At 44.5% G+C, this 26,387-nt stretch overlaps 1 protein-coding gene across 1 annotated transcript in view; it reads right to left on the bottom strand.

The window, feature by feature from the left end:
• ACSBG2 (acyl-CoA synthetase bubblegum family member 2) overlaps window positions 1-26,387 on the bottom strand; it is a 55,086-nt gene that overhangs the window by 6,583 nt on the left and 22,116 nt on the right. The window contains exons 3-10 of the mRNA XM_074338705.1: window positions 18,577-18,818; window positions 14,869-14,957; window positions 14,006-14,126; window positions 11,660-11,746; window positions 10,384-10,533; window positions 4,145-4,321; window positions 1,898-2,085; window positions 1,538-1,771 (exon numbers count right to left, since the gene is read on the bottom strand). Coding sequence (XP_074194806.1) covers window positions 1,538-1,771; window positions 1,898-2,085; window positions 4,145-4,321; window positions 10,384-10,533; window positions 11,660-11,746; window positions 14,006-14,126; window positions 14,869-14,957; window positions 18,577-18,818 — 1,288 coding nt within the window. The remainder of the gene's footprint in view (window positions 1-1,537; window positions 1,772-1,897; window positions 2,086-4,144; window positions 4,322-10,383; window positions 10,534-11,659; window positions 11,747-14,005; window positions 14,127-14,868; window positions 14,958-18,576; window positions 18,819-26,387) is intronic.

The raw sequence follows: 26,387 nt of genomic DNA, 5'->3' as shown, positions 1-26,387 counted from the left end.
GAATCCAGGTAGTGAGGGATAGCATGTTATTTGAGCTTTTTTGGTGCCTGAGCTCCAAGTGGCAGGCAATAGTTCAAAGAGGATGAGTTTCACATCCATTTTTACATGGAAATGCTTCCATTTGGGATAAAAATATGTGTCAATGCACTGCTTATGCCTGGTTAATTTAAAGGGACATGATGTGGTTGTTTTGCCTCTGGCAGGGGGTTATGGGATGAATTTTGTCCCCCCTCCCACCGCCAATTCATATTTTGCAGCCCTAAGCCCTAAGACTGCAGAATGTGGGTTTATTTGGAAATAGGGTTATTGCAGATGTAGTTGGTTAAATTGATGAGGTCACCCTGGAGTGGGATGACCCCTAATCCAGGATGACTGGTGTCTTTATAAAGAAGGACATTTGGACGCAGACACACACATAGGGAGAACAGCATGTGAAGATAAGGCAGAGATGGGGGTGATGCTTCTACAAGCCAGGGAACACCAGAGATGGCCAGCGAGCGCCAGAAGTCGGGAGAGACCGGAACACATTGTCCCTCAGGGCCTCAGAAGGAACCAGCCCTGCCCGCACCTTGATCTTGGACTTGTAGTGTCCAGAATTGTGAGGAAATAGATTTCTGTTGTTTAATTGTATGGAACTTTGTATGGAACTGTGTCCTAGCAAACTCACCGCAGTGAGATGGAGGTTTGGAGTGGGACGGAGGAAGCCTTCCACTCTGTCATTTCAGACCTTCTGATTGTTTTTGATATGTGCGTGTATACCCCATTGGGGAAGAAAAAGGTAAAGATAGAGGCTGGAATTTGTCCCAACCCTTTCCTCCAGGTTCATTTTAGGGAAGGACCACCCTTTGGTTTTGGAAAAACTCGAGTGGGCATTTGCATTCTGCACAAAACAGATCTGATAGGATTATGCATGAGGGGGAGATATTGCGGTGGAAATCTCCCCTGAAAGGTCAAGTAAGAGGCAAGAGATGGTTTTGCCAGGCTAGGAAGAGTGAACTTAGTTTTTGCTAAGTTCAAAGGCCGTTGGAACCTGGCCAAGCTTGAGAGACAAGCTGAACTTGTAGGAACAGGGCTCTCAGACTCCGTGTGGAACTTGCCTGTGGCATTGTCACTGTTTCAGTATTATTGAGTTCAGTGCTGCAGCCTGGAGTGAAGTGAACTTGGGAGGAAGACAGAGGGGGCCCATGAGATAGAGCATCATGGAGGTGAAGGGTCCTGAGGTCCCAGGAGGTGCACCTGGGATGGGCGGGCCTGGGCTGGGCTGCCTGGAGGCAGAGCTCACTAGTGACAATTGGCAGGAGACCATGGAACGTTCTGAGAGCCATTCCCCTTGTTGGTGGACTCCCAACAAATTGGGCTTCCCACAGTCGTGCAAATTTGGGGCTTGGGAGATGGAGAACAGGGATTATTCTGCAGACACCAAGTCAGGATTCGTCTTAGCCTGGAGCCCCACCCACCTTCCCAACTCTCTCCCCCTGACCCTGTGTTGCTGGAGGACTGGGGGGGGTTGGGGGGAATCTGTCTAGGAGACCGGTACCTTAGAATCCTGTAGTTATCCTGGTTGGATACAGTGTGAGGTCCTGAGCTTTCACTCATACCATACATCTCGCCTATAGGTATGTCCAGGCTTAGAAAGAACTCAGAGGTCTCTGGCCTGAGGGGCCCGGCCCCACTGATACAAGAGTGGCAGTAATCAAGGCCAAGGGCACTCCTGATTTTGTTGAACACGAGTTTCTTCGCTATGTGGTAGCTCATGGAAGTGTCATTTGTCCTGTGAACAATGCCAAGGAGAGCTCTCTGGCCATGGATCCAAAAGGGGCTGATAGGTCCCAGGTGGAGAAAGCTGAGCCCCTCACCCACCACCCTCCCTGCCCGCACCGCTGGACCCGCCACCTACCCCAATCCCAACATCTTTTTTGTATTGATCTTTAAGCCAATAGTTCTTGCCCATAAAAACACCTTCTTCCTCAAGTTTGGGGCTTTGGCATTACTGTCCCTTATCTTCTCCTGCAACTTCTCCCAAATTCGGGGCACCCCCAGGAAGATGGTAGGATTTGTCTCCTGCAGAGTGTTGATCAAAGTTCCCTGCATGGGACAGAGCTCAGTTAGACACACCTGCACCTTCCATGAACCCCAGATGTCCATCTCTCCCCAGCCACCCAACTCAGCCCAGGCGAAATTTCTCCTTGGCTGATTGGATGGACCAGGGTGAGCTCCCCACCCAAGAGAACCAAGCCATTGACCGGTTGGCAGCCAATCAGATCTTCTTACTCTAGGGTGGAAAGCAGCAGGCTGGTAAAAAAAAACCCTGTGGCCCAAGCATGCGGTAGAATATTATGCAACTGTTAAAAAGGATGCAAGATTCTCCCCCAGAATTGATCTATAGGTTTGATATGATCCTGATCAAAATTCAGGCAGCCTTATTCATACAAATTGACAGCTGATCTTAAATTAAAATTTATATGAAAATGCAGAGAATAGCTAAAGCAATTTTGGAAAATAGTAAAATCAGAAGAATTACTATGTGATTTTGAAATTTATTATTAAGTAGGGTGATCAACTGTCCCAGTTTGCCCAGAAGTGAAGGAGTTCCTGGAATGTGGGATTTTCAGTTATAAAACTGGGGACGTCCCAGGCAGCCTGGGACAAGGTAGTCATCTTACCATAAAGCCAGTAATACTAAGTCCGTGCAGTTTAGGTGTAAGGATAGACACAGAGCTCAGTGGGACAGAACAGAAAGCCCAGAGATGGATCTTTACATTGGCAACCAGTTGACATTCAATAAAAGTGCTGAGGCAATTGAATGGTGTAAAGGATATCCATACCCCAAAAAATTAAAAAGAAGAGCTGAGCTTAGAGCCTTACTTCTCGCCAAACACAAAAATCAACTCAAAATGGATCACAGACCTAAATGTAAGAGCTGAAACGAAAAGCCTCTAGAAGAACACATAGAAGAAATTGCCGTGACCTTGGTGTAGGCAAAGGTTTCTTATATAGGACACCAAAGGCATGCAAGAAAAAAAGAAAGAAATTGGACTTCAGCAGAATCAAAATGAAAAGTCACCAAGCTGGGAGAAAGGATTTGTGAATCATATATTTGATAAAGGATTTATATCCAGAATGTATAAAGAACCCTTAAAACTCAATAAAAAGAAGATATGCAACCACATTTTTAAATGGACAGAAGATTTGAACAGACATTTCTCCAGAGAAGATACACAAATGAGCAAAAAGTACATGAAAACTAAACATAATTAGTCATTAGGGAAATGCCAATTAAAATGACAAGATATGACTTCAAATCTCCTGGGATGGCGATGGTGATGACGATGATGATGACAATATAATGGAGGAGGAGAAATCAGAGCCCTCATACACTTCTGGTGGGAATATAAAATGGTGCAACCACTTTGGAAAACAGTCTGGCAGCTCCTTAAACTGTGAAAGACAGCTTTATCACCTTTCAGGCTACTTATTTTAAATGTTTTGACAATATTATGGGCTTAATAAGCATGTGGGAGGATGGGAACTTCTCGGTCCTGTAGGTGAGAGTATGTATATATATATACATTATATATTCAGCCAAAAATTATTTATTGATAGCTACTACATCTCATACACTGAGCTTAGGGGATGTGAGAAGGGCCAAGGAGAAATGTAAACAGAGAACTAAATGACAAGGAGTCCTCTGCCATACAAAGAACAAGAGAATGAACCTTCTAGAAGGAATTACAAAGGCCCTCAGACAGCCTGCATGATAGAACCCCCGAACCTGTGACTATATTATCATTTATGGCAAAAGAGATTTTGTGGGTGTGACTAAGTTAAGGGTCTGGAGATGGATTTGGTTTTTGGAGCTTTGTGGAGTTGGGAATACTGACTTTAAAAAAAAAAAAAGAAAAAACCACTGACACGCACACATTCTGCTTTCAATACCATTCATATCTTAGTCTTGGGTTGTTCAGTGTACAGTCTACACAACCGTATGTGGATGCCCTGACTTGGGTAAAGATTAAAACTAAAAGGATGTGGTCAACTGTTTCTAATGCTGCTAAATGGAGCATAAGGTGAGGACAAAAAAGGAACCCCTGGGACTGAGGCTTCACGAAACCATCCACTCACCCCGGGCTGCCCTCAGCCTTACCTTGAGCGCGTCTGGCTGAGCGAAGTAGATGAACGCCCCGATCTTCATGGGCACCCAGATATCCATCATCTGAGCTGCAATGTGGCTCAGGGGAAGGTAGCTGACCACTACCTCCTGCTTTTCTCCGGCGTGGGACAGGCCACAGTCCCTTGCCACTGCCCCGGCAGTCCACGTGACCTGGAACACAAGTGGGGGTTATGATCCAGCACCTCGTCCTTGCTGGAGCAATTCTTTAACAAATACAAAGTTCCTACTAGGTGCTAGGCACTATTCTCGGCCTTTACAAACATTAAGTTGTTTAATCCTCATCGTAACATGCTAGGGTTATTTCCCTATTTTATGGACAGGAAATAGTTGCACAGAGGGTTAACTAACTTGCCTGAGGCTGAAAGGAGATGTAAAATTCAGCGGCAGCTTTGGGAGGTTAAACAGACCCTCATGGGTTCAACAACAGATCCTAGGGTCAGAATGTCAACTTGGGAAGTCAGAAATCTGAAGGATGCTGTAAGTGTCCCAGAATCAAATCCTGCCTCTACTGTTTGCTAGCTGGGTGACCCTGGGCTATTTGCTTAAAATCCCTTGCCGTCACCTCTATTTCCTTATCTTTTAAATGGGCAGAGGTGTCTCATGTCCAGTCTAAAACTAAGGAACCAACATTGTCCAACAAACAAAAAGGCTGCCCATAGTCCCATCCTATAAACACCAACAATTAGCATATTAATGTTTTTCTTTCACCTTGATGTAAAGTTTTAGCACGTCTATAATTTTGCTATCTGTATTTCTCATTGGTGTCATAAATCTCTGGTGAGCAGTTACCACGTTAAACCAGCTACACGGGCCTCTGCATCAGGCAGGGTCCAGCCTCAGGGCCATTGCACTGGCTTTTCCCTATGCCTGGAATGCTGTTCCTCCACCTTTCCACGTGACTGACACCGTCTTGCATGTTAAATTTCCACTTAAATGTCATGCCACCAAACTGAAGTTTCCATCTAATTCTCTGGGTATCACTCACCACAACCCAAATGGTGTTATTTTATTTCATTAAATTTTTTTTTTCTTTATTCCTATTCCCACACCCACCTCCCCTTTGGCAACCATCAGCTTATTTTCTGTATCTGTGGGTCTGTTTCTGTTTTATTTTGTTGATTCATTTGTGTTTTTTGTTTGTTTGGTTGGTTTATTTTAGATTCCACATACAAGTGAAATCATATGGTATTTGTCTTTCTCTGTCTGACTTATTTCACTCAGCATAATGCCTTCTAGGTCCATCCATGTTGTCGTAAATGGCAAGATTTCATTCATTTTTATGGCCAAGTAGTATTATATATATATTTCACATCTTCTTTATCCATTCCTCTATCGATGGGCACTTAGGTTGCTTCCGTATCTTGGCTATTGTACATAATGCTGCAATGAACATAGGGGTGTATATATATTTTTGAATTAGTGTTTTTGTTTGCTTTAGATAAATAAAGAAGTGGAATTGCTAGGTCATAAGGTAGTTCTATTTTTAATTTTTTGAGGCACCTCCATACTGTTTTCCATAGTGACTGCACCAATTTGCAATTCCACCAGCACTGTATGAGGGTTCCCTTTTCTCCAAACCCTCGTCAGCACTTGTTTGTTGATTTATTGATGATAGCCATTCTGACAGGTGTGAGGTGATGTCTCGTTGTAGTTTTGATTTGCATTTCTCTGATTGTGACGCTGAACATCTTTTCATGTGTCTGTTGGCCATCTGCATGTCCTCTTTGGAGAATGAATGGTTTTATTTGTTCATTCCCTCTCTGTCTTACCGAGGCCATGATTGGATCTATTTTATTCAATGCTGTATCCCCAGCACATAGTATGTGCTCAATCAACTTTTGTTGACTGAATGAGGAGATAGAAGGAATGAAGTGCAGTGATGGACGCAAAACACTTGGCCCATAGTAAGCCCACGAGATGGGTCCCACTTCCCTCTCTGAGCCTTAGGATGGAGGGATTTTACTTCTGTCCCAGAAGTACTGTCTCTCACGCCTGTGCTCCAGGGGCCCCTGCACCCTTTGTTGAGGGACGGGGCTTGGTGTGTGTGGACTGTGATGTACAGTATTGTAGGCGCTCCTGGGTTCAGGTCCTGGCTCAGACCTTTCTTTGTTCTGTGACCTTGAGCGAGTCATTTCCCTTTTCCGAGCCTCACTTTCCCCATCTGTGAAAGGTGTTAATGGCAAACCTTACCTCATGGGGTTTTTGTGAGGGGTTAACATGTTTATCTGAGCGTGGTACATAGTTAGTACCCTATAAATGGGAGAAACTTTGAGCTGTTGACATATGTCGAGAATATTGGGTTAGCTTTAACTTCTTGCTATAAAGAGGATGATGATATGAAAAATAACAGTAGCTAAACTAACACTGCTATGGCTCACTATGCGCCAGGCATAGTTCAAAGCACTTTACGTATGTGTGGTAGATTAAATACAGCAGCAAATTCTCTGCCACCCCTCCCATCCACAGCTGGAGTCTGTTTTCCTTTTCTTTCCCAGTGACTTGTTGACCTACAGAATGGAGCAGAGTGACACTGTAACTTCTGATGTTGAGCCTTCAAAGATACGTCTTCTGCCTTTGAATCAGGGAATGTGCTCTGAAGGGCAGCCAGTTGCCATGTGAAGAAGTTTGACAACCTGGAGCCACCAAGCTGTGAGGAAGCTGAAGCCATGTGAGACATGTGAGTGAAGTCTTTCTCGGACCTTCCTGCCTAGCCCGGGGGACCGGCTGGATGTAACCGCCCCCCAAGCCACTACCCCCCTGACATCTTACACAACTGTTACAATACCATCGACTCTCTTCCCTATGTTGTGCTCCACATCCCGTGACTATATTCACCTATATATTTAGTTATAGTTGACATTCAGTATTATTCTACTTCAGCTTCAGGTGTATAGCACATTGGTCAGGCATCTACACAGTCTGTGACGTGATCCCCCTGATAAGTCCCGTGCCCATCTGGCATCTTTCATGATCTTTACAGCCAATTTGTAAACAATTTGTAAATTTGTATTAACTACCAATTTGTATTTCTTAATGCCTTCACCTTTTCCACCCTGCCCCCAACCCCATTCCCATCTATCACCCTGACTGATCTAGTACCTGTCTGGCACCATACCTAGTTATTATAATATTATTGACTACATTCCTTATGCTGTACCCTACGTCCCCATGACTAGTGTATAACAACCAATTTGTACTTCTTAATCCCTTGCCCTTTCACCCATCGTTAAATCCCCTCCCATCTTAAAAAAGTCCCTCTAAGATTCCTTGTAACACTGGTTTGGTGGTGATGAATTCCTTTGGCTTTTTCTTGACTGGGAAGCTCCTTATCTGTCCTTCAATTCTAAATGACAGCCTTGCTGGGTAGAGCAATCCTGGTTGTATGTCATTGCTTTTCATCACTTGGAATATTTCCTGCCAATCCCTTCTGGCCTGCAAAGTTTCTGTTGAGAAATCAGCTGCCAGTCTTATGGGGGCTCCCTTGTAGGTAACTAACAGCTTTTCTCTTTGTCTTTGGCATTTTAATTATGATGTGTATTGATGTTGGCCTCTTTGGGTTTATCTTGTTTGGGACTCTCTGTGTTTCGTGGGCTTGTATGTCCATTTTCTTCACCAGGTCAGGGAAGTTTTCTGTCATTATTTCTTTAAATAGATTTTCAATTCCTTGCTCTCTTTCTTCTCCTTCTGGTACCCCTATAATGCGAATGTCGGTATGCTTGATATCATCCCGGAGGCCCCTTAAACTCTCCTCAATTTTTTGGATTCTTTTTTCTTTTTGCTGTTCTGGTTGGGTGTTTTCTGCTGCCTTATCTTCTACATTGCTGGTTGGATCCTCTGCTTCATCTAATCTACTGTTGATTCCCTGTAATATATTCTTTGTTTCCATTATTGTATCCTTTATTTCTGACTTGTTCTTTTTTATGGTTTTCATCTCTCTGTTGAAGTTCTCCCTGAGATCACTGAGCATCCTTATAACCAGTGTTTGGAACTCTGCGTCTGGTAGTTTGCTTATCTCCATTTTGCTTAGTTCTTTTTCTGGAGCTTTGTTCTGTTCTTTTATTTGAGACATTTCTTTGTCTCCCCATTTTGGCTGCCTCCCTGTGTTTGTTTCTATGTATTAGGTAGAGCTGCTATGTCTTCTGGTCTTAGTAGAATGGCCTTATGTAATAGGTGTGCTGTGGGGTTCAGTGGTGCAGTCTTTCTGGTCACCTGAGCCACATGCTCCAGGTGTGTCCCTAGTGTGGGTTTTGTGTCCCCTCCTCTTGTAGTTGAGCCTTGGTTGATAATTGCACATCAACGTGAGGGACTGACCCTTGGGCTCACTGGTTGTGAGGACTGACCTTGACTATAGTGGAAGAGTTGTTATGCAGGGGCTGCCCCTACAGTGCAGGATCTGCCTCAGCAGGACTCTGGTGCCTGCCCAATCCACCCTTTGGGTGTGTGGTACATGGAGGCAGCTGGGTGATGCTCCAGCTCGTTTTGAAGCTGGCCACTGGGGGCGCTAGCACCAGGACCACCTTAGAGGGGATCCACTGCAGGTCAAGTTCAGCCACAGCCCATGCCCTATCCGGGGCCACCCAGCGGGAGCCAGAAAGAAATCCGCAGATGGCTGCGGCCCGTGCTGTGCTTGGAAGCGCTTTCAGAGGTCAAGCTGCAAACCAAGGCCGGCTGCCACTAGTGCTGGCTTAGGGCTGCTCAGCCAGAGGAACAGGACACGCTCAAGCCAGATACTGCTTGTCTGGGTTCTGCGAACCTTTGAGAGACCCTAGGAAAGTCTGCAGCTTGAGCCAAGGCCGGTGGGCTGCACAAAAAAGCCACTGAAAGCAGCCTGGGTGTGCCCAAAAGTTGGTCGGGGCCAGGTCTCAAATCGCCAATGTAGGGCAAACGACCGGCGGAGACTCAGAAATGGCGGCTGCCTGTGTTCGCACGCTGGGAAGGGGGCGGGCTCAGCAAAGAAACAACGGCCTCCACCAGCTCCCCCATCCAAGAGAAAGCTGCCCCTCTAGCCCCCGTCCCAAGCCAGGTAACTAAATTCCCCACCCGTTGTCTCTGCTGCCTTTCCAGCTGCTGCCCCAGCGCTGGGGCTCAGAGCAAGTGAGTCTGTTGGTGGGTGAGTCTGTGCACAGTCCCCTTAAGAGGAGCGCCTGTGAGTGCAGCTGCCCTGTCTCACTCAGTCACAATCTCTGCTGGTTTTCACAACCAGAAATTATGGGGACTTCTCTCCCTGGCACTGGAACCTTGAGCTGGGGTGGGGCTGGGACCTCTCACTCCTCTGAGGGATGGGGGACCCCCACAGCCAAAATAACCCTCCCGATCTTTAATGGTCACACGCAGGTGTGGGACCAGCCCGTGCCACGTCTCTGACCTTCCTACGAGTCTGGAGGTGGTTTCTTCTGCAAGTCCTTAGTTGAAAGGTTTCAGTTCAGCTTGATTTTAGGCGATTCTCAGTAATGGTGGTTTTGTAGGTTAGTTGTAATTTTGATGTGGTTGTAAGAGAAGGTAAGCCAAGCGTTTACCTACTGCGTCATCTTGGTTGTCCGAAACTCATTTTTCTGTTTTTAAAACTTACACAGGTGCATATTGCTTGGTGCCTTTTTAAGGTTATTAACAGAAATCGCACTGTGTTCTGAATAGTGTTCTGCTTTGTTTACATTAAATGTTGACATTGCATCTTTGGACATCTTTACACATTAGTCACATAGATCCTATAGTGTAGTTAAAAGTGTGGACTGTGAAGCCAACCTCCCTGTGAAGCCAAAATCCCAGCTCTGCCATGTTGCTGCTGTGTGACCTGGGCCAAGTAACATAACCTCTCTGGGTTTCAGTTTTCTCATCTGTAAAAATAGCATCTGATGGAATCAATAGAATCGCTGTGAGAATTTACTAAGTGTAAAACTTTTGGACTGTTACATCACGCCCATTTTAAGATGAGGCAGCTGAGGCTTGGAGATGTGAGATGTCTTGCCCAATATCACAGAGCCAGAATTTCAACCCAGGTCTGCTCCAGAGTCCTTGATCTCAACCCCTGCTGCGTCCTTGGAAGAGTCCGCATGACTCTATACCCACCACTGGTTAAGGGCTGCATTCTAGACCCCTAAACACCACCCCACCCTTGTGGGTCAAGACCAAAAACATCCTGTAGGCCACTGCCCCAGAGTGAAGGGACTCTGGATGCAACCAAACTGGTCACTGTCGGTGGAGAAAGCACTTACATTGTCATGGCTGAGCATCACTCCCTTGGGGTTGCCCTGGGTCCCGGAAGTGTAGATGAGCACAGCGCACTGATTGGCCTTCTGGCTTGCAATGATCTGGTCCAGCTGGCAGTCAAGGATGCTATTGCCAAGTTTCATGAAATCATCCCACTATGGAAAGAAGAGACAAGCAGAGGATGGGGACTTGGGGTGTGAGAAGTGGCCTCAAAGCGCCAGGGGTTCCCTTCCCCAGTCAGATCTTGTCCCATCAGCTTCTCCTAAAGCGTGATTTTTCAGCAAGAGGAAACGCTTAGGATTGCCAGTCCAGGTTCCTCTTCCAAAAGCTGTTGTTTCAACTGGGAGGGTGTTACTGGCATCTAGTAGGTGGTCACCACGGATGCTGTTCAGTGTCCTACAACGCATGACTGTTTGCTTCTGGCTTCTCCTCTCCTGGGCAGGCCAGTTAAGCTCCCTGTACCTCACTTTCCTCATTTGCAAGATGGGAATGATATCACGACCCAGCTCCTTGGGTTGTTCTAAGCAGTATGTGAATTAATATATGTAAAGTGCTTAGAACAGTAGAGTTCGATATTATTTGATCTCTCCCTTCCCAGATTTCACTCTGCACCCAAACTTCTTGGTGACCAGATTGATGGGGCTGACTCCACCCCCAAATCCAGAAGTCAACCCTGATTGGTTTAAGGAAGAGGGTTCTATCTGGGCCACAGTGATTGGATTGGGTCTGTGACCTCAAGTGGTCCAATCACAGTGAAGGTCAGGCTTTTGCTGGACGTGCTGTCTGGACATGAATGAATCAAAATGATTCATTTTGAATGAACCAAATGAATCATTCTGAATGAATCAAAGTGATTCATTCTGAATGAATCAAAATGATTCATTTTGAATGAATCAAAATGTAGAGCTGCTGGACCATCTCAGAACTATGGGGGAAAGCAAGGCTAGAGTGGAGTCAAGGAACCAGGAGGACAAAATGGAGCTTGGGTCACATTTGAGCCCATAGTTCTAGCCAAGCCTGAAATCCACACGCTAGGTAGTAGTTACATGAGCCAATAAATTATATTTTTCACTTAAGTCATACCCTTCATGCCAAAAAAAAAGCCTCTCAAAGGCCTGCCGACTTCCCTTGTGAATCCCTGTCTTCTCTCTTGCTCACCTCCCACTTCCCCTTTTAGGCTCCACCCTCCCCTTTGCTCACCTCCCACCTCCTTTGAGAAGCCCACCCACTTCCCTTTAGAGACTCCACCCTCCCTTTTGCTCAGCCTCCTCCTGTACTTACAGAGTACACGTTGTTTTTATTGCTCTTGGTCATTGGCAGCTTGTACTGGATGATTGCTCTTAGGGTCTCCACTCTATTCTGTGGAATCTGAAAGAAAGTTCAGCATGGGCCTCATGGCAACCCAGTCCTGGGAAAGACAAGCTGGATGCAAGGCCTAAGTTCTCTCCTACTGCAACCCCAGCCTCTTTTTATTCCCTTCTTTTCCTTGTCTTGGCTGACACGAAACAACCTGGTTTTAGAACTCCTTGGTTCTTTGTGGCAAGTATCAGTAGCCTCCAAGAATTAGAGGTGGATGAAGACAAGTCTCCCTGGGACAACATGTCTCAGCCCACATTCTGCTGCACACAGTTGTTTAGCTGGCGTCTTGCACTATGCAGCCACTAGACGCCTTCTAGTTGGAGTCAGGCCACAAAAATCCTCTGTGAAGGTAGCTGGAACCTGGGCAGGTCCAGAACTCTCTACTTATACCTAGAACTTGAAGGTTCAGGTGACCAGGGCTGCGGGATGCTTGTACCCTGTTCATGAAAAGCAAGGAGTGGACCTCTACAACATTGCTAGTCAATCCCATGAGAAAGTCACTTCCCACATCCATTATTATGATTATAACCAAGTTATAATATCTGGTGTAGTTTGGAGAGAAAAGATGACAGCTGTGCTTATAACAGCAGATAAGAGTTTTCCAGAGAGAGGGAACACACATCCCAAGAGCCTGGAGCTGGCAGTAGCTGGGGATGTTTGAGGAATAGAAAAAGTCCAGGATGGAAGGGAGAGGGATAGTGCAGGAGGCAGGTCAGGGCCTGGTCGGCTACCTTGGAGGCAACGGTGAGGAGTGTGATGTTTATTCTGAAGGAGACAGGAAGCATTGGAGAGTTGGAGGATAATAAGCCACGAGTATCGCCCAGAATCAGGTTTGCAAGTGGAGCTGAATATCTGGTTTGGGAGGAGCATATCAGGAGCCTGGCTTTGCATCTTCCATACAGAGCCACCAGAACCACACATCCCCCAGAAAAAGTACTTTCAGTGACACTATGAGAGAAATAATTCAGATATTGCTTTATACATGTGAGGTCAAATATACAGGAAGCAGGACAGGAAGCCATAGCAGTGAGGTTGGTACAGGAGGAAGGATGGGGTACACGACTTTTTCTAACAGTGGAAAAACCCAAGTCATAGGCTAGTATTCATGACAAGAAGAAGCACCCCACTCGTCACTCATCCTCTGCCCCCCCAGTGTGTTCTGCTATGAGCAGAGGTAACAGGTCATGACATGAATACCAGGGACCACAGAGCCATCATGGAAGAAAGCAGTTTCAAAAAAGCTCAGAGCTAGAGGTAGACATCTGTCCTTCCTGAGCCAGGTCAGGAATTAGGTGTGGAACGAGGCCTGATGGCACAATGTGTTCTATTTCACTGAGTCTGGGTAGGACTTCACTGAGTCTGGAAAATGGACCCTAATTTCAAAGGTGTGAAAATGTGGGAAGACATGTGGGCAATGGTGATCTGAGAATACTGTCAATGGCAAGGCCCATCTCAACTCCAGAGATGTGAAAAAGTGGAGAAATACTCAGAAGTCATGAAACAGTAAAGAAACAGTCACAGTGGCCCTTAGGCCGGGCCTGAATCTGGTCATCTAGCCTCACCTCTCCCCAGGACACCCCTCCCCTTAAGATCTTCCTGCTAAAAGCTTGTTCAGGCAACTGCAGCTCATTCAAACGTAATTGGAAAAGTTCCTACAATATCCATACAAAGACACTAAGGGAAAAAAAAAAGAAATAAGAGAGGAGCTAAATTTCATTGTGCACAAAGAAAGTCACCGCAAAGAAAGGAAAATTGCCACTCAACATTCCAGCATAAAATTTTAAATGGTATGAAGTAAATTCAGCTGGTAAGGAAGAACACAAAGCAAACATACAAGCACTGAGGGAAGAGAGGGCCAGATACCTGAAAGAAGTGAAACAGGAGGCGGTAGAACTCAGGAAAGAACTAGAAGAGAAAGGCAAAAGCATTGCAGAAATGCAGGCAGTTATAAGAAGTAAAGAAAATGACAAGGCTTGAAATAATCACACTTCTAAAATAAAAAAATAACAGTGGACTGTATATAAAGTAATACGTAACACATTTTTAAAATGGAAGCTGAGTAGGAAATGAAGTTAATATGGATTGGAAATTCAGCTCTGCTACCCCACCTTGCTGCCCCCAAAAGTAGCTTTGCCGGTTACACCCAAGTCCTTACTGAACCCGTGCCTGCGGCAAGTCCCTACCCCACCTGATCATTAGCATCTACCTGGGAACAAAAAGACACCTTGGGCCAGAGCCCTGAGGTCCCCCTGGGTGACCGGTTTTTACCGAAAGGATTTTCTGTAACTGTAGGTCGTTTTCAACCAGCAGGATGTTTACTTTGGCGCGAGTAATGACGTACTGACAGGCCTCCGCAGAGTTGGTGGCATAAATGCCAACACAAAAGCCCCTGGGAAAAGAAAACACGTGTGCATGTGATACGTGCTCATGCGTGCAGGCGCGCGCACACACACACACACCTTAAGGGGGTTATGCCCTGGAAGGTGGTGGGGAGGGGAAAGATCTGCAGACAAGTTCTGAGTTTGCAGCCTTGGCTGGAGCTTCCCTCTTTCCACAATGTAACAATGACAAAACCAAAAATGATCATGATGAAAGTGACAACTCCTACGGTGCCATTATGACATTGGATCATGGAACCCTTGGAAGCACCCCATTTTATAAATGAGGAAACTGAGGCACAGGGCAGTGAAGTCACTTGTTCAGGGTGCCATGGCAAATAAATGCCAGAGGTGGGGTTCAGACCCCCACTCAGCCCAGCCCACCCGGTCCCCTCCTCACAGTCTTGGTTCTTGCTTTTAACCATTCTGCCGTGGTTTTCATTTGCGTTTCCCCGATGGCTAATGACATTGAGCATCTTTTCAAATCCTTATTGCCTACTTTGCCTTGAGTGCTTTCGTATTCAAGTCTTTTGCCCATTTAAAATCTTTTTGTCTTCTTATTACTGATTTCTAGAAGTACCTTATATATTCAAGATACCAGTCCTTTGTCAGGTTGATTGGTTTGTGTGTCTCACTCCTGCCAACCTGGGGCTGTCTGACCTCTGCGTTCACACCTCAGTGGAAAGTAGCCCAGGGCAGCGGGCCCAGAATAGCAGCTCACCCACCCTGACATGAACTAGTTCTTAGTCTTACCCTGCTAAGATGGCGCCAAGAGAAGCAATAAACCACTCAGCGGAGTTAAATCCCAGGATGCCAACTCCGTGGAACCGCTGCAAGCCCAGCTGGGGAGGCAAAGAGACAAACAGAAAATGGAAACACAGGGATGTTTCGCTTCTGGTGGGATCTGCTTGTTGCGATGTGGGAGAGTACCTTTCCAAGCCCACCGAGTCACATGGGGGAAAGCCAGTGTGGAGGCTAATATCTGTGGGATGATATTTTTGTGACTATTGGGAGATTGGTTTGCCCCCTCTATATTCTTTCTTTTTAAAAAAAAAAAAAAAATTTATTGGGGAATAATGAGGAACAGTGTGTTTCTCCAGGGCCCATCAGCTCCAAGTCAAGTCGCTGTCCTTCAATCTAGTTGTGGAGGGCGCAGTTCAGCTCCAAGTCCAGTCACTGTTTTCAATCTTTAGTTGCAGGGGGTGCAGCCCACCATCCCATGTAGGAATCAAACCAGCAACCTTGTTGAGAGCTCGCACTCTAACCGACTGAGCCATCCGGCCACCCCCTCTACATTCTTATTTTTATCGTAGTAAACTATTTGCAGCATAAATGTACCATTTTAGCCAATTTTAAGTGTAAAGCTCGGTGGCATTAAGTGCACTCACATTGTTGTGTGACCATCCCCACCATCCATCTCAGAACTTCCCATCTTCCCAAACTGACACTCTGTCCCCATTAAACACTCACTCCCATCCCCTCCCGTCCCCCAGCCCCTGGCACCACCATCTACTTCCTGTCTCTATGAATCTGACTCCTCTGGGGACCTCCTGTGAGTGGGATCACACAGTGTTTGTCCCTCTGTGTCTGGCTTATCTCACTGAGCATCATGTCCTCCAGGTTCATCCTCGTTGTAGCCGGTGTCAGAATGTCCTTCCTTTTTAAAGCTGAGTACTATTCCATTGTCTGGATGGACCACATTTTGTTTACCCATCATCTGCCAATGGCTACGTGGGTTGTTTCCCCTTTTGGCTTTGGCTATTGTGAATAATGCTGCTGTGAACGTGGGCATGCACATATCTGTCCGAGTCCTTGCTTTGAAATCTTTGGGGTATGTACCCAGAGGTGGAATGGCTGGGTCAGGGGGAATTCTGTTTGCTTGTTTTGAGGAGCCTGCACACGGTTTCCCACAGCGGCTACGTCCTTCTCCATTCCCGGCAGCAGTGCATGAGGGTTCCAATTTCTTTACATCCGCACCAATACTTGTTATTTTCTGTTCCCTTTCAAAATAATAACCATCCTAATGGGTGTGAATTTATTTTTATTTTTAATAACCAAAGTACTCAAGGAGGGATATCCTATAGTGGTGATAAATTGCACTTTTAAAAGTGTGACCTTGGTTTGAACGTGGTTGTGGATGAACCAGAAATCCTGGGCTTGAAGGTAACTTGACTATCCTTGGGAGACACCCCTTTGGGTGGGGCTAACTCCAACTTTGTTGGCTCTTTCAGTCACATGAAGCAAGGCTGGCAGTGACGCCCTGGTCTTGGTGAAAGAGTAAGCAATTGGCAGGCATCTGCCTGCTGATGCCTCCGAACGTGATGCCGAGTGTTGGTGCTTACTGACAAACAGGATGTCTTCATTGTACACGTGTGTCTCTCTTAGTGTGTGGATAAACTGATGTGTTTCTGATTGGACCCCTCCGGTGTGGAGAGTGGTGGGTCCGTGAGCTCCAGAACTAAGGGCATAGCTAAAGAAGGGTGAACCAACCACAGCACTGAGGTGTTGGTGGGGGGCAGCCAAGAGGAAAGCCACCCAAAGCAGATGGTTCTGAATTGTGGCTTCTCAGTCTCTCGGTGAAGACACATAGGCATCGGAGGAGGGGAGGGAGGCCCTGGGGTCTAGGTCAAGACGTGATCAGATTTCCTGTGGGTCGAAACCAGCAGCAGATACACTTTCACAGTAGTAAATACCTGTTATATTCACTTTCTGTTGCTGCGTCACACAGCAGCACAAACTTAGCAGCTTAAGACAACACACACTTATTATCTCAATGCCCACAGGTCGGGAATTCGGGGCAACCTAACTGGATCCTCTGCTTACGCTCTCCCGAAACCGCAAGGAAGGCATCAGTGGGGACTGTGCCCTCTTGGAAGCATGGAATCCTCTCCTGTACTCACACAGTGATGGCAGAATTCGTTTCCTGGTGGCTGAATGACTGAGGTCCTGTTTTCTTGGTAGCTGTCAGCTGGGGATGGCTCTCAACCTCTAGAGGCTGCCTGCCATCTGCTGCCCCGTGGCCCTCTCCACAACATGGCAGTTTGCTTCTGCAAGACCCGCAGGAGAGTCGCTCATTTAGTGCCTTGCCTGATTAGGTCAGGCCCACCCAGATCATTTGCCCTTTTGAGGAGCTCAACGTCAACCGATTAGGGCTTTTAACGACATCTGCTAAATCTCTTTCTTCACCTTTGCCACCACAGGAAGGAAATTCCGTCGTAGTCACGAGTCCTGCCCATCATCAATGGGAGGAGACTACACAGCATGACTGTCCAGGGGCTGGGAATTGCAGGGTCATCTTAGAATTCTGCCTCACATGTCCATCAGACTGGCCAAGATGAACATTTTTGATAATATGACGTATCCAGTTGGTAAGCAGATTGTCTCATACGTTGTGAGTGGGCATATAGAGGCACTTCTTTGTAAGAATTGATTGTACAAAGGTGGTTCACTGTGGCACCATGTATGTTAGCAAAAGGCTAGAAACAACTTAAATGCCCCCAAGTTGGGGACTGGTTAAGTCAATGCTGTTACGTACACAGTTGCAGTTATTGTAAAGAATGTGGATTTGTTTACATGAATCAATATGGAAGGGTCTCAGAGTGTGGGAGCCAGCCTCCAAGCTGACCCCCAGTGCCTCTCCTGTCCTGGTATTTGTGTTCTTTCATAATCCCCCTGCTATTGTATCGAGGTTGGTCTGTGTGTGGAAGAAGTGATAGCATGTCATTGCTGAGATTAGGTTATAAAAGATATCACGGTTCCCATCCTGTGCACACTCTCTTTTTGGATCACTTGTTCTCAGGGAAGCTGGCTGCCATATTGTGACGCTACTCCAAGAAAACCCCTTGGGAAAGGCCATGGAGAAAGGAACTGAGGCCTCCTGCCAATAGCTGGGCATGTAAATAGCGTAGAAGTGAAGCTTTCAACTCTAGTTAAGCCTTCAGATGATGCAGCCCCGGCTGACAACTTGACTACAGCCTCATAAGAGACCCTGAGCCAGAAATATCCAACTAAGCCACTCTTGGATTTGTGACCCACAGGAACTGTGAGGTAATAAGTGTTTGCCATTTTAAATCACTAAATTTAGGATTGATTTGTTACGCAGCAGTAGCTAACTAATATTATACACAGAGAAACTATACTGAGGGGAAAAAGGCAAGATACAGAATCATGGGTATGGTATATTATGTGTGTAAAAATTTGCGTAGAGAGAAATTGTATAATATATACACATAAGTTATTCCCAAAAAAGATGTACAAAAAACTGACAATAGTGGCTGCCTCCATAAGGGAGGGGTCAAGGGCTGGAGGGAAATTTTTCACCAGTTACCCTTTGTATCTTGTGGTGCCTTGTGCATCATACGTGTGTGTCATATGTATGTATATGTATTTCCTATTATGAATGAATGATTGAATGGTAATGAATGAATGAAGAAAGGAAGAAGGAATGAATGACTCATTTACCTTGATCAAGGCTCTCGCAGCCCTCCGACAATCCTCGTAGTACTGGATGAAATTCAGAACTTTCCATTCTCCTCTGTTCTTTGATGCGAGGGCTGGATAAGTCCCAAATCGGTTAACTGACTCCCGAAAAAATTCGGGGATGGTTATTGGGGTCTCATGGCCTGGCCCATGTTTTGATAGCCTCAGAAGGACTTCTCCATGTGGGTGAATGGTCCACAGCCCGCAAGTAAATGGTTTTATGTCTAAAAATAACAATGCACATACTTAATTTAAAAATTCTTTATTGCTAAAAAAAATGCTAACTATCATCTGAGCCTATTGGAAACATGGTGCGGGTAGACTTGCTCGAAGCAGGGTTGCCACAAACTTTCAATTTGTAAAAATTGCAGTATCTGCGAAGCCCACTAAAGCCAGGCACAATAAAATGAGGTATGTCTGTACCCTAGAGTGGGTGGCTAAAACAACAGAAATTTACTCTCTCCCAGTGCTGGAGACGAAAAGTCCAGGGTCAAGGTGTCAGCCGGTTGGTTCCTTCTGAGGCTGTGATGGAGAATCTATGCCAGGCGTCTCCCCTACCTTCTGGTGATTTTCTGGCAATCTGTGGCGTGCCGTGACTTGTAGAAGTATCACTGCTTTTTCTTCACATGATATTCTCCCCATGTGTGTGTCTGTCCAAATTTCCCCTTTTCATAAGGACACCAGTCATGCTGGATTAAGACCCATCCTATCAGCAATGACCCTATTTACAAGTTAGGTCACATTCTGAGGTACTGGGCAACTGTTAGGACTGCAACATATGAATTTGAGGGGATGTCTTAGTCTATTCGGGCTGCTATAGCAAAATACCATAGACTGGGTGGCTTAGAAACAACAGACATTTGTTTCTCAGAGTTCTGGAAGATGGGAAGTCAAAGATCAAATTGCCAACAGATCTGGTGTCCTCGCCTCCTGGTTCATAGAGATCTTCTCAGTGTCCTCACATGACGGAAGGGGTGAGGGAGCTCTCTGGGGCCCTTTTATAAGGGCACTGATCCCATTCATAGGGGCTCCACCCTCATAACCTAATCACCTCCCAAGGTTCCACCTCCAAATGCCATCACATTGAGGGGGGTACATTTCAACCTATGAATGGGGGAGACACAAATATTGAGACCGTAGCAAAGGAACATAATTCAACCCATAACGACCTACATCCAGAGAAAGCTAGTTCATAGAGCCCCCCCCCCCCAAGAAGAATCAGCTGTGGGAGTCACATCAGCTTACAACAAAATCACCTAGTGGCGATGGGGGCATCATGAGGAGAGCACCATCAAGGAAATCGAAGAGCAGCTCATCACGCCTCCCTTGCCCCCGTGGCTCCAGGCGTCCAGCCTGAAGCCTGCGGGATGGAAGGAGCCTTAAATTGGACAAAAATGTGGAGGGGTGTCACCTGGATACTGGTGAGGATATTTTAATGACTGCGGTGGGTTGAACAGTTTCCCCTCAAATTCATGTACAGAATCTCAGAATGTGACCTTACTTGGAAATAGGGTCTTTGCAGGTGAACTCGGTAGAGGATTTCAAGATGAAATCATGCTGGATTGAGGGTGGGCCCTAAGTCCAATGACTAGTGTCCTTAGAAGAGGAGAGGACACAGAAATGCACAGAGTGGAAGGCCATGTGAGGACAGAGGCAGAGACTGGAGTGAGGAGGGTACAGACCCACGAAGGCCAAGGATAACGCAGCCACCAGGAGCATGGAAGAGATTCTCCATCACAGCCTCCAGGAGGAACCAACTGGCCGACACCTAAATCTCAAATCTCTGGCTTCCAGAACTGGGAGGCATTAAGTTTCTGTTGTTCCATCCACACAGTCTGGGGTGCTTTGTTATGGCGGCCCCAGGAAAGTACCTTTTTTTTTATTCATGTCTACTTTAAGGTCCTCAGCCTTTTCTTGAGTCGTCGGGGTTTCAGCCCTTCCAGGTCTGCAGAGACCATTCTTCACAGTACTGCAAGATACAAAGCAGGGAACTTAGCAGGACTGGCAAAGGGGCTGCAGGGCTGAGGCCAACTCCCATACATTGGTCATGTCTGCCTAGAATCCCAGGATTGATTACTCATGCTTGTTTAGGGCCTAGGAGGAGAAGAGAGTGATCCGTATGCCAGATCATGGAGCACTGGTCAAGTTCAGAGAGTATTCATCTGTGAATTTCCAGAAGAGTCTCTTAAATGGTTGGAATATAGAGGCCAAGTCTATATATGATACTGTAGGTGAGAAAACATTTTTAAGTCTCCTGAGGGAAAGAAACTCACCTCCTCTCCCCTCACCCACCTGCAGTACGTCCATACACTGGAACTCAGCGACAAAGAGGAATGAATTATTGATACAATAATTTGAGCAAGTCTCAAAGGCATTACGCTGAGTGAAAGAAGCCAGACTCGAAAGACTACATGCTTTATAATTTCTGAAAAAGGCAAATCTGTCGTGATGGACGGGGTTGACTATGAAGAGAAAACATGAGGGAATTTGAGGGGTGATGGAAACGTACTGTATCTGACCATGTTGGTGGTTACATGACTCTGCATTCATCAAAACTTGGTAGAACTATAAAGTGAACTCTAACGCATGCGGGAAAAGTGTACTATACTTCTTAAAATGGACAATTTAAAAATATTCTGTGGCTAATTCATTGAGTTTTCAGGTATAACTAAAGATAAAATATAAGAAGGAAATAACTTATTAGCAAATAGCTTCCCATTGGCTATATAGACGTAGGTCTTATTCATATTATGTCCATTATTCTCGTATATTAGTTGTTAAAACATCTTCATCAGTTTTCCAAATATGTGTTACATGTTGGTAGAATTCTATCAGCATAAAGAGTAAAATTTGCTGCAGTCAATTAAAGTTTTATAAGTGAAGGTTTATTTTGGCAAACTGAAAAAGAAAAAAAGTGGGTAAAAACAGTCTATTTAATAAATGGTTCTAGGAAAACTGGACAGATATATGCAAAAAAATGAACCAGGACACTTTCTTACACCACATACAACAATAAACTCAAAATGCAGGTTGCCGGATGGCTCAGTTGGTTAGAGCGTGAGCTCTCAACAACAAGGTTGCTGGTTCAATTCCCACATGGGATGGTGGGCTGTACCCCCTGCAACTAAGATTGAAAACAGCAACGGGACATGGAGCTGAGCTGCGCCCTCCACTACTAGATTGAACGACTTGGAGCTGATGGGCCCTGGAGAAACACACTGTTCCTCAATATTCCCCAACAAAAACAAAAATTAAAAAAAGAAAAAAACTTAAAAAAAAAAGAATAAACTCAAAATGGATTAAAGACTGAAATGTAAGACCTGAAACAATAAACCTCCTAGAAAAAACATGGGAAGTAAACTGGCAGACATTACCCTTAGTAATATTTTTACTGATATATCCCTTCAGTCAAGGGAAGCAAAAAGTAAAAAATAAACAAATGGGACCACATCAAACTACAAAGCTTTTTCACAGCAAAGGAAACCATTAACAAAACAAAAAGACATCCTATTGAACGGGAGAAGATGTTTGCCATTGATACATCTAGTAAGGGGTTAATATCGAAAATTTATAAAAAAAAACCTCATACAACTCAACACCAAAAAAAAAACAACCCAATTAAAAAATGGGCAGAGGACATGAAGAGACATTTCTCCAAAGAGGACATACAGATGGCCAATAGACATATAAAAAGATACTCAACGTCACTAATCATCAGGGAAATGCAAATTAAAACCACAATGAGATATCATTGTGCAAAAATGCACCAAATGCTGGAGAGGCTAAAGAATGGGAGCTGTCCTCCACTGCTGGTGGGAGCTGAAGGCTGCACACCCAATTGGGAAGACACTGTGGCATTAAGCGTTAAAAGTGAACTTGTGGGGGCAGCCGGTTGGCTCAGTTGGTTAGAGCACAAAGCTCATAACACCAAGGTTGCCGGTTCGATCCCCACATGGGCGAGTGAGCTGCACCCTCCACAACTAGAGTGAAAAACAGCGACTTGACTTGGGAGTCGAGCTGCTCCTTCCACAACTAGATTGAAAACAACGACTTAACTTGGAGCTGATGAGTCCTGGAAAAACACACTGTTCCCCAATATTCCCCAATAAAAATTGGGAAAAAAAAGTGAACTTGTGTATCCCTGACTTGGCATTTTCACTCCCAGGTATTTACCCAAGGGAGATTCTTGCACATCTGCCCCAGGAGACATGGGCAAAAATGTTCACAGCAGCAGCATTCATGAGAGCCCCACCCTGGAAACAGCCCAAATGTCCATCAACAGGAGAATCGATACATCCATTATGGAATACTATGCCATGATGAAAATGTAGGAACAGACGCAGAAAATCCTGGATGCATCTCCCAGCCATGATGCTGATAAAGAAGCAGGTTGCTGTATCATTCTATTTACATAAAGTTCATAAACAGGCAACATTAATTAGTACTTGTTTAGGTGAGAAAACTATAAGAGAAAGTTCTGCAGGAAATTCAGGATAGTGGTTACCTCTTTCAGAGGAGGGAGAAAAAGGTAGGACACACAGAGGACTTCTTAGTTACTAGTAATACTCTATTTCATAAAGTGAAGTAGGTACATAGACATTTATTGCTATTCATAAATTGTACAGATATGTTTTACATGTTATTAATATTTTATGTGCAAGATATGTTTCACAACTTTAAAAAGCTATCTTGGTTAATTGTAACAGTGCAAAAATTATTCAACATTACAAATCTGTCAACGTGAGTTACTGCATTTAAGGGGCAAAGGGTGAAAAACCACATGATCATCACAAGATAGAATTTGATGAACTATCATTTTTTATGAAAATCCCTTAGCAAATAAGAAATGGAAGACATTTTCTTAACTTGATAAAAGATTATCTACCTGAAATATACAATAAATATTATACTTAGTAGCAACAAAAGCACTGGAAGAATTTCCATGAAGTCAGTAAAAGACAAAGACATCAACTGTCACCTGATACTGTCCAGTGTTGACCTGGAGGTTCTTAGCCAATGCAATAGGATAAGAAAAAATGAGAGGAATAAAGTTGACAAACAGGCAACATTGTCATTTTGCAAATAATATGATTGACTATCTAGACTATCCAATGAACTGAAACGCTATTAGAAATAAAAGTTCTGTAAGACACTTTTTAGGCAAAAGATCAATATTCAAAACTCAATAGCTTTCTTGTGTGCCAGCAGCAACTGATGAAAAAATGCAATAAAAAAAGGTACTGTGGGTCTGACTCAAGGCTAAAATGTGTGTGTCTGTGGTGAGACCAAGTCCTAATGAAATATGTTGCTGAATGACAGTCAGATGCTGAATCCCAAAGGACCCCCACATGCCCCTTTCCCATAGCACTGTCACCTGCCACTCTTCACAAGATGTGGTTCTGGCCATCACAGCAAGGCATTGGTTCTTGAGACATCTGGGCACTCATGGTGTTTTCTTCTTCCACAAAGGTGATAAACTAGGTGACCCTCCTAGAAACCTGAACATATGCTCTCTCTTCCCAGGCCTCGTTGCTGTCTGGGTCCAGCAAGGATAGTTGTGGTGACAAGAGTCAGGAAGGTAGGCACGTTCCCTCCCTGACAGCCTTTACCCTATTCAACCTTCCAGAATCTTCTGTCCCAGCCACCTCTTGTGACATCACTGGCTGTCCCTGCCTCCCCATGCCACCCCCACCCCTGGAGGAAACTGCTTCCTGGACAGGAGGATTGTGGTTCTCGTTTCACTCATTCATTCATTGCACTCCTGCATGTGTTCATGACATTTATACCATGTCTCCCTGAAAATAAGACCTAGCTGGGCAATCAGCGTTCATGCATCTTTTAGAGCAAAAATTAATATAAGACCCAGTCTTATATAAGATCCGATGTTATATTATTTTGTTATGCTATGTTATATTTATTATATGTTATATTATATAAGACCCGGTCTTATATTATAGTAAAATAAGACCAGGTCTTATATTAATTTTTGCTCCAAAAGACGCATTAGAGCTGATTGTCCGGCGAGGTGTTATTTTCGAGGAAACACGGTATGAATCCACAGCCTTGATGTTGTGCATTGTGCTACATGCTGGTGGGGGGGCACAAAAATGAGCAAATTCAGATGAGGTTTGTTTAGGGAGACAGCAGGGAAACCTAGAATTGTACAAACAAATGCAAACTTACACTTGTGCGGAGAGTCCCAACGTGTGTTGAAAGGGCTTGATGGGCGATCTGACAGAGGGAGGGAGGTTAGGAGAGGTTCCTTGAGCTGAGACGTAGAGGACCCTGATCTCACCACCTCCCGTCACACTGCCCTGCTTTGTGTGCCTTCAGTCAGCCTCCCTCACCTGGTGAGAACGATGAGCCCATGTTTCACAACGCTTTGGTTATGTTTTCTTTTAGATTCACTCAAATGCTCACGACTACAATCTTGAAATGACACTTCTGGGCTGATTTTAGAAGTTAATAGTTTGTGATGAGCATATGTTATCTAAGTGATTAACGCCAAATTCCTCCAGATAAAAGTCTTAAAACCCACTGATGACGCTCATATATTGTAGCTAGGAGTGCTTTAGTACAGCTCCATTGAAGAACAACTTGACTGTATTTGTCAAAAACTTAAAACATATATCCTTTTTTTCCCCTTCCCCTATATTGTGTCAATTCATTATTCTATAGGGCTAACCCATTATTTTTTCATATTTTAACGAATTTCTTTTTTAGAAATTTAAATTTTAAAATAACATATACATGTATACTTTGTGATACATGTATAAGGTTTTTAAAAATTTGAAAGAAACAACCCAATTAAAAATGAGCAGAGGACCTGAATAGACATTTTTCTAAAGAAGACATCCAAATAGCCAACAGGCACCTGAAAATGTGCTCAATATCACTAATCATTAGGGAAATGCAAATCAAAACCACAATGAGATACCACCTCACACCTGTCAGGATTTCTATTACCAACAAGACAAGAGATAAGTGCTGGCAAGGATGTGGAGAAAAGGGAACCCTTGTGCATTGTTGGTGGGATTGCAAATCAGTGCAGCCACTATGGAAAACAGTATGGGGGTGCCTCAGAAAATTAAAAATAGAACTACCTTATGACCCAGCAATTCCACTTCTGTTTACCTAAAGAAACCCAAAATACTAATTCAAAAAGACATCTGCACCCTTATGTTCATTACAGCATTATTCATACTGCCAAGACATAGAAACAACCTAGGTATTCAATGATGGATAAATGGATAAAGAAAATGTGGTATATATGCAATAGAATATTATTCAGCCATGAAAAAGAATGAAATATTACCATTTTTGGTAACATGGATGGACCTAGAGGGCATTATGCTAAGTGAATAAGTCAAACAGAGAAAGACAAATATGATCTCACTTGTACGTGGACTCTAAAAACAAAAACGAACAAATAAATTTTAAAAAATGAACTCATGGATACAGAGAACATATTGGCAGTTGCCAGAGGCAGAGGTGGAGATGGGAAAAATGAGTGAAAGTGGTCAAAAGATACAAACTTCCAGTTATAAAATATATGAGTCCTGGGGATGTAATATACAGCATAGTGATATAGTTAACAATACTGTATTATATGTTTGAAAGTTGGTAAGAGAGTAGATCTTAAAATTGCTCACAAGAAAAAATTCTGTAACTGTGTGGTGACAGATGGTAACTAGACTGTGCTGAGCATTTCACAATATATGCAAATATTGAATCATCATGTTGTACACCTGAAACTAATATATCAATTATACCTCAAGAAAAATAAAATAAAA

The sequence above is a fragment of the Rhinolophus sinicus genome, linkage group LG07 (genome assembly GCF_036562045.2).
Source record: "Rhinolophus sinicus isolate RSC01 linkage group LG07, ASM3656204v1, whole genome shotgun sequence".
Taxonomy (NCBI): Eukaryota; Metazoa; Chordata; class Mammalia; order Chiroptera; family Rhinolophidae; genus Rhinolophus; species Rhinolophus sinicus.
This window is presented reverse-complemented; position numbering and strand designations above follow the sequence as displayed.